Genomic DNA, 9,319 nt, shown 5'->3' on the forward strand with positions numbered 1-9,319 from the left:
GCACACACACACACACACCCACACACGCACGCGCGCGCGCACACACACATGCATGCACACACACACAAATACAACTATATTAGTGTATACAGAAAAGTGCTGAATTGTGTAATTATAAATATATAATTGCTATCAGTGAGTAAACAAACATAAGTAATGTATATCTCTATTTATCCAAGATATGTAAATTATTTAATTATAATTGTATATATAAATTAATTTTCTATTTCTATTATTGTTTGACTTGTTCAAGGGAAATGTGTGATGTTACCAAGTAGCGGCTTGTATAAATCCACACAATGGTTCTTTGTACCATGATAGTGTAGTGATCAACATTCCGTAAGTCTTGATGGATACATACTTGGACTTGTAAATTTTGAGGGAATCCATTGCAAAGTCAGTGTCTAGAGAACTTGGATAACACCTACACCTTGCATCCTACACCTATATGATAGGATATACTTAAATTATTTTTACTTCTTGTTTTTGAGTAGTTTTGTTCTTAGGACATATAATGCTAAGTTTGATTTAACTATGTAGTAATTATGCCAAACAATAGATTGGATGAACTAACTAGCAAAGAAATAAGGCTATTCATGGAAATAATAACTAAGACACTAATGAAACAAAATAGAAGAGGACATGTCCTCATGGAAGTCTTGAACAATATGAATGGTTTAATTAACGATCTTAGATCACATCCTAGTGGAAAAGGTGCTAATACAAACCATTCACATAATAATGGTAGGACATCCACATCAAGAATTAGGAAAAACCATCTTTCTACCAAGAAGGAATACATTGAGGGAGGAAGAGGGGAATAATCACCTCCCTAGCAACACAATAGAATTATTGGAGGTTTACTCAACATTAAGTGTCAAAATAAGGAGTGTATCTTTTAGAGACTATTGCGAAGCAAAGTGATCAGAAGCTCCTAGGAGAGAAATGGAGCAACCTAATAACAATTTGAAATTCAAGGCAGATAAGGTCACCATTCAAAATTTTGACCGAGTTGACAAAATCACAATCCATGGATGGTTGCATAAATTAAACACTTTCTTGAACCTCAATCCTATGATAAAAGAGGATACAATTCAATTTGCCAATCCTACACTTGGAAGATACAACCCACTATTGGTGGCACCATGGTGTCCCCACCAAAGGATGCAAAAACATAACCTCTTATGAGGAATTCTCACAAAAAATGATTAAAAGGTTCGATTGCAAACATCCCCAAGAGGATAAGGAAACAAGGGTTGTTGCAGTTTTTTTTTCTTTAAGCTTGTTTGAAGGGTTCTCGCTTCTCTGCGAATTTAAACCCTTTTTTGGCTCTCAATGCCAGGTCCTCTGTCCATGCCTAGTTTGCTGTGGGTGTGCCTTCATTAGTGGATGCTGATCCTTTGGTTGGCATTGTTTCCTCTACTATTGCTAAGCATTTTGCATCTGTTTGTCAACAATGGCTAATGGGGCTTGCGTACTGCGAGTTTCTCATGGCCCCTCCTTAGGCTTGACTAAGTCAACTAATGTCGACGTTTCAACCACTATTTACAATGCTAGTTAAGTCAACTAACGTCAACATTTCAATTGCTATTTGGAACACCTGTTCTCCTGGTTTGACTAATGTACTATTATTCTCTGCCCCTATCGTTGTTGATGTGGCTAGGATGGTTTCTAATGGTGTGGGGTCTATGGGTGGAAGGATTGTTGTCCCTTCCACCTCATCTTGCCCGTCTTTGGGATCATTAGGGACTTTCCTTGCATCAAAGCCTTTGTCTACTTTTGTAGTGCTTATGTCAGTTAAGGTTGTCACAAATGAGGTTATCTGTGTCTGGAATTGGGACCTTGGCTTTTGTTGCTGATTCTGTTGTTGTGGTGTCACCTTGTGCCATGTTTTTGATGGTTGGTATTGGGGCAATTGAGCCTTAAGTGATGATGGGTTTGTTGTTAGGTATGCCAAATGGTAGGGCTTTTAATTTGAAGAAGCCAATTACTGTGCCTATTCTAGTTTCTAAGCCTATAGCTTTTCGTTTGGATTTGGAGTTGGAGGAAATTGACTATGATACCTTTGTGTTATCTTGTCATGCTTTGATCTACTATTTCCGAGGATTTTGGCTTGGTCTCCCTAATTTGCACTCTTGGATTTTTGTTAATTGGGAGCCCTTTCTTACTAGGGTTGTGTACATTTACCCTTTGGCAAGGTTTTTTTTTTTTGTGGTAAAATTTGTAGATTTTGAGGAGAGGAATAAGAATTTGCGTGATCATTTCTCTAGTTGGGAAGATATATTCACGCTCATGAATAGACCTTGGTCTATGGAGTTCAACCTTGCTTTGAAACCTTCAATAAGGTTTTGGCGTGGGTTCGACTTCCTAATTTTCCCCTTTACTATTGGGTCGATTCTTTCCTTGAGAAGTTGGGAAATGTTCTTGGTGATTTTTTGATGATTGATGAGGAATCTTATGATATTTTCTACTACTTTTTCTCTTATCTGGGTTGAGTTAGATATTTATACGGGGCATCGATGAACATTAGCATTGAAACCTCTAAGGGTTCTTGGATCCAAGCTTTGGATTATGAAGGGATTTCCTTCAAGTGTAGACGTTGCTTTGAGCTTTGACATGTGTCGGCTTAGTGTAATCTAGAGAAAATAAAAAAGCTTGTATGGTGGAAAGTTTCCTGTACACAACATTTTTTTTTTATGAAGACCTCTCAAAGGTGCTTCTCCCAAGTGGTTGCGTAGGATTGGTTTTCTCCTTTTGCTTCGGATGCTTGGTCTTTAGAGGTCGGCAACCCTTCAAATTGTCTGCCTCAAATTGTGTGGTCTTCAGTTGTCATCTACACCAGACTCGGTTGAAGGCCAACACATATACCCTTACTTGGCCTACTGCTCCTCAGTTGCTATTGCAGACTCTGATCCAACTCCTAGAGTTCGATGTTGGTATGCTTAGGATACTATCTTGTTGAGTTCAGTTGGGATTGACATCGATCGTCTCCCTCCATACTAGTTCTCATTAGACGCTTTTGCTCATCTACTCCCCTCTCGACAGGAGTTGAACGGGCATGCCAGACTCAACATCTACAGGCAGTATATCTTACAGACTTGGGTGGATCCTCTAGGGGGACTACGTTTGAGGATGGCTTTCTACGCCGAGCACTTCCTAGATATTCGAGATGGGATTATTGTTCGCCCTGAGTACTTACACAGATACTGGACACACGCTCTATGTATCTCCCTTGACTCCTTCAAGGTGGGCTCGCACAGACTTTGGATCTAGGTCGATCACCATATTGCTAGAGAGGATTGGGTGTGTTCACTTTGTACCTTAGTTGAGGCAGAATTTGAGACTCATTTTCTTTACAGATGCCTCATATGCTATGAGATTAGAGGGAGATATTATTGCCTGTTTACAGATTGTAGATCCCTCTCAGATTTTTTCAAGTACATCGATTAGCGTTGCATTGCGCTCTATCTTCGTGAGTCCTTGCAACTTCGTGATCATACTTTATAGCTTCCATTTCCCAAGAGTCAGGCCCAGACATATCTTATTGTGGCCTTCATCTCACCCTTAAATTCGGTTCGGGGTGTGAAGCGTCCGTACAGTTTCCATAATACGGGTCATTCCAGATCTGTGAGACCCCGCAGGGGACCTCTTTGCTAGCAACACTCCTCTCGTAGCACTCAGCTTCATCACATGACCTCTGGTAGTTGCACTGATCAGTCGTTGTTGAACTTTTTCCCTGCGAGGACGAATAACTAATATTTTTCGTGATGTCTCTTGCTTTCTTCTTTTGTTGTACTTGTTCTTTTGTGGTCACCATTTGGTGCTCCATTTGTCTCCCATTTTCTTGGTGTAAGCTTCCAGTCCCATAGACCTTCACTGTGGTCTTTTGTTGGACATAATATTATTATCTTATCTATCTTATCTACTGCTACTAGTACTTCTATCCATGTTGGTCCTACCCCTTCTAGTGCTACTCTCTTTGGTGCTAGTGGAGGTGATTTTGTTTGTGCTTTGGCTTTTGTGCCCCAAGTTGTGCTTGTAGACAAAGTGATCCCTTTTGTGGTTGTTGGTCCTATTTTGCAAGGTCATGGTGGACCTACTTTAATGGCTGGTCTTCCCTCTTTGGGGTTGAGGAGCTTTGTGCTTGATTTGATTTCTTGGTAGGATGAGACTGTGAAGGTGGAAGGGGGTTGGACCATAGTAAGCAAAAAAACGTTTTTCTTCGCCTTCACATTCTTTTGATATGACCCTTCGTTTTCATACGAGTAAACCAAAAGGTAAATCATAATGGGTAGTGTTAGTTTTAGGGGTTGGACTGGCCGTCATGTCTTGTCCCCACTTAATGGCTGCATTCTAGATTTTTATGTATGAACTTCTCGTTCTCATACAACATTCCTCTTCATTGGTGGGAGTTTATTGGTTTCTCCCTCATTCTGGTTATGTTATTTCTTGGTGTAGTCCTATCTTGTATAGTGTGTTGTATTGATTATCTTTTGTTTCAGGTTTTAGGTCCTTCCAAACCTATTTTGTAAAGAGTTTTGGGTCCCTTCAAAAGTTTTTTTTCTCCTATTAAAAAGCATCCTTAAAAAGATTTCAAGGAATTAAATCAACAAAAATAGATAGGTACAGTAGGTGAATACATTAGTAGGTTCCAAAGAATTTGAACGGAAGTCACAAGGATAAATGAGGAAAAATTAACCTATCAACGGAAGTCACAAGGATTAATGAGGAAAAATTAACCTATCTATTCATGGATGGATTAAACCAATTAATAAAAGGATTGGAGGCTACTTTCAAATCAACTACTTAGGTTATGATGCAATAGGAACAACCATAAATGTAGAAACATCATCCTCTAATAACAAAAGCTTAAATGATCATTTGAAGGGGTTATGTGAGAAAGATGATCACCACAAGGATCATCTAGACCACAAGGACAAACTAAAAAGGAAGCGTTTATGCTTTCACATGCCATGAGCCATGGGAAAAATAACGTCATTGCCCTACAAAGAAATCATGCTATAGATGCAAGGGAAGATGGTAACCTGGCCATAAATGTAAAAGCCAAGCCCACCAATTAGAAGTAGCTTGTGAGGAAGAGGATGAAGAAAAGTCGAAGAAGAAGGCTAAGTATGAGACAATTTGATCAAATGGGAAGACCTACCCAAAGAAGAAGCAACCTGAGAAGGGGCAAAAGTGTTTGAACACCCAAATTTCAATTTGCTCGAGGACAAGCTAATTTAGGAGGGTTGGACTATATTAGTCCCTCTTTGTAATAAATACATATTAATTGAATTTGTTCAATTAAATGTATTATTATTAACAAATAATTAGTTGAATAATAAATTATATGTAGTTAATTATCAATTAACAAAGCCAATTTTTATGGACATGCTAATTATCACTCTTATAATTAAGTTAATTAATAAATACATTAGTTAATCAAGTAATCAATATACATGAGATTGCTATGACTATAATGTTCCTGGAGAGACCACCGTATAAGACACAAGACAAATACCATCCATGTTGGCACGGTCAGGATGGAGTACATACTATAAAACAAATAAGGATTACAAGCGATGGGTTGATTATATTTTTTTGCTCATCACCCCTAGCATGATTACATTGAACTTAATACTTGTTTCTATACCGTTGATTCATTTCAATTGTTAAAACATCGTTAAATAAGTGATGTGAGCAACACATACATCCTGTGCACATATACTATAAAAACAAATGATTAAGGGAGGGATCAACACAAAACAAAAACATAGATATTGAAAAGGATATTGTGGGAGAAAGGAAGGGTTTTATGGATCTCAAAACAATCAATATCAGTCCAGTAACGTACGCACACCCACACCCACACACACACACATATACATATATGGATGGGTCAGAGTACTAATTTGAGTGATTATAAATATATAATTCCTTGTCAATTGTGTATAAATATATTAACCCCTAGTAGTGAGTAAAAAAAAGTCCAAGATATATAAATTATTTAATTATAATTTTATATAGTAATTACTTTTCTAATCTTAATATTCTTTGACTTACAGAAGGGAAATGTATGATGTTACCAAGGAGGGGCTTGTATAAATCCAAGCAATGAATCTTTTTCCTAAGATAGGGTAGGGGTCATCGTGCCATAAGCTTTGATGACTACAAACTTTGGACTTGTAAATTTTGAGTGAATTCATTGCAAAGATGGTATTTAGGCAACTCTAATAATGCCTACACCTTCCATCCTTGAGCCAAATAGTAATAGATTAGATATGCATGAATTATTGTGACTTCCTGTTTATGATTATTTTTGTTTGTAGGAATCTAGGGGGTTTAACTTCATTAGTTGAAGCAATGAGTTCTCATTGTGGAGACCAGGCTTGAAATCCCAAGCATGACATCTTTGTGGATAACTCTTGTTCTTTTGTTGGTTGTATTTGTCTCATTATAAAAGGTGGATTCTAAGTTGACTCTTAGTCTTCTAATTGTTGTTTCTAGTGTGGTTGCTTGTAAGGAGCTCGTATTTGTTTGAGTTTGTTGATTGACTGAGCTTGTAAGTCTCATGTTGTTGCTTGAATGAATACATGATTTTTATATAATTTATAATAGAAAACAAATATTGGGTTCATAGTACATAATTTTAAGTTTGAATTCAATATGTAATAATTATGCCCGATCTTACCAGGGGACACGACAATCTTGCATGAATGTTTGAGCCAATTACATTGAAATTTTAAATGTGGGACCTTTGAATACCCTATTTGGAGAAGAAATGATACAAACAATTGTAGAGAACTTGATCAAAGTTTCATAGCAAAAGATCTTGGCTCTAGAAAGATAGGGAGATCAAATACGCATTGTGTGGCTTGCTTTCATTTGTTGTATTATTTTTGTCAAATAAAGCTACTTACGTCGCATTGAAAATACAAAAATGGGTCCATCTCCACCCTTAAGTTTTTTCTCCAAAAAAACTAAAGGCAAATGGAGAAGTTTGACCAACATCTCTTGATATGATATATTTGAAAAAAGCTGAAGTAAGGAATTAAAGCTATTGTTTTTTTTTTTTTTGCTTTAAAGTAAGAAAAGTTTTTCTTTTTGGCATTCATATGATCTTGTCATATCAATAAGCTCTCATTTATGTGAGCGCTTTGGCACAAAACAAATTAGTCATATTGTGGGACTTGAGGGTTGATATCATCTTTAGTTATGAAGAATATTTAATTTTTAAACTTTCATTATTTATTAGCTTTCAATTGTTTAACTTTAATTATTTATTAGTTTCAAATTTTTAAAATTGAAGAATAATCCTAAGAATGCCTATTGCTAGGTTTATGGTCATTATGCTTAACTTCAATGTGAAACATTCTGATGAAATTAGAGGATTATACAAAATTAGAAAGATTTTCCTTCCTCAATGTTCTTTTTTCTTCTATGAAAATCGTGAGGTACTTCATTTTTTTTGGACAATTGTATAAAAGTGGAAATTAATATTTGGAGAGTAAATTTAATTTGTACCATTGTATCTATTGGTATGTTCATCTTGTATACGATTTTCAAAAGTTCCACTATATACTTGGTCAAGCTAGTTTACATAAGGAACTAACACAGTCTAACCATTGAATCCTTGATGATTGTTAGAGAAAAGTAATTGTTTTGTGAACTATTCTTCGTAAAAAGAATAATTGACTCTAATTATTTGGTTCCTATATTTTTAGGTACTAGAAAAGATCATCAAGGGTGTGGAGGTGTTTGGATTCAGTACTAAAGGATGGATTGAGTCTCCGATCAAAGGGGCAGAAGGAAATGTTGAGTTTCTAGCTTACTTTCAAAGAAATGAAGAGAACGTTTCTTGATATGGATATCAAGAAAATGGCCAAATTTGCTCCTATTCCTTCCCTTGTTCCATCAAGTAACATTGGTTCATATATGTCTCAAGTTGTAAAAATGTATAGACCTAAAACCAAAATTATTATCACTTAACATGTATTAGATTGAATAGTTGTGTTTTTAAATGCAAGTGCAAAGAATAGTTTGAATTTCTTCAAGAATCCTTCTCTCAAAAATATTCTATCATGTCCCATTGTAGTCAACTTGAGTTTTGGTTGTTTTTAGGTGAAATATATTGCATTCTCACATGTATTGTTCCCAAAGAGGCCACACATTTTTCTTTACTAATATGATTTACTAGATAAGTTTTCTAAAAAGTGATTCCATGGTTGTTTCCAAGGTAACACAAGCCTATTGCTTAATAGTTTTGTAGAGCCCAGTCATTTCCATTTCAATATGTATAGATTTGCTTGATGATAAGACATTATTATATGAGAATATAATGCATGGTCTATCTAAAGAAGGGAATGCTTGTTTAATCCTTAATTTTAAGTTATTAGTAAATTAGTATTTTTTTATAATTAGTGTTTTAAGAATCTAAAATATAATCCAAGTTATCTACAACTAATTTGTTGAGAATGTTTTAAAATTAAAATAATTTGAAATTTGCCTACACAATTCAAAGGATTTAAATGTTTATCATGGACTTAAAATGAATTACTAGCATTTCATAAGCTTTCTATCCTTCAAAAAATTTAAGCTCAAAAATTTCTCAAAAATTTCTACACTAGACTTCAAATGTTATGTTATTATTCTAATTTACTTTTAGTTGAGAATGTCCATTAAGTTACTAGGTAATTATGGTTGTAACAAATGATGCTTATTACAAACTTACTTGAGTTACACATGATGCTTATAATCAATAATCTTAACCTGGTGGGCAAGTAGGACTCTAGAACCACCTTAATACAATATATTGTAAATTTCATTATGTGGCACGTTCGATAATATAATGTTTTAGCTGATGTTTTAAAAAAAAAACTTAAGAATTACAATATTTTTTTGTTAGAGTAGCAATCATCATCTAATACAACTTAATGTTATGTATTGGAGTTTTGATTTTTCTCCTATTCAAATTGAGGCCAACTGAACATGAATTTGTTTCCAATCAAGTTGACAATTTTTTTTTTTTTTCCACCTTACTTGGGCCTTTTTGAGATTCTTTACTTATTATGAGCTTCCTTAACAAAAAAAGTGAACTTGGTTATTAAATTTTGTGATGAGTGATTTTTTTAGTTTTAAACCAATGGTTTTGTTGTATATTGGCTTTTGGCCAACTATTTTTTGGTCGTTCTATGTGGGGTGTTCTGAGGTTTTGCTCTACCTCTTAACGTTTCAACCTGATTTAGATTTTCATAGGGTTGAATGGGTTAGATAAACAATTTGCTTAACACCATTGAATTAGGAATCAAGAGTTAGAGTG

The 9,319-nt window shown here is 35.2% G+C and overlaps 1 protein-coding gene across 1 annotated transcript in view; it reads left to right on the forward strand.

Moving 5' to 3' along the window:
- LOC149551661 (bacterial hemolysin-like protein) overlaps positions 1-8,213 on the forward strand; it is a 147,053-nt gene extending 138,840 nt beyond the window's left edge. The window contains exon 9 of the mRNA XM_089789721.1: positions 7,725-8,213. Within this exon, the coding sequence (XP_089645847.1) occupies positions 7,725-7,862 (138 nt within the window). The 3' untranslated portion in view covers positions 7,863-8,213. The remainder of the gene's footprint in view (positions 1-7,724) is intronic.
- Positions 8,214-9,319: the final 1,106 nt, after the last annotated feature.

This window comes from Cupressus sempervirens, chromosome 6 (assembly GCF_028749045.1).
Source record: "Cupressus sempervirens isolate cs-2001-9-10 chromosome 6, ASM2874904v1, whole genome shotgun sequence".
In the NCBI taxonomy this organism is placed as follows: Eukaryota; Viridiplantae; Streptophyta; class Pinopsida; order Cupressales; family Cupressaceae; genus Cupressus; species Cupressus sempervirens.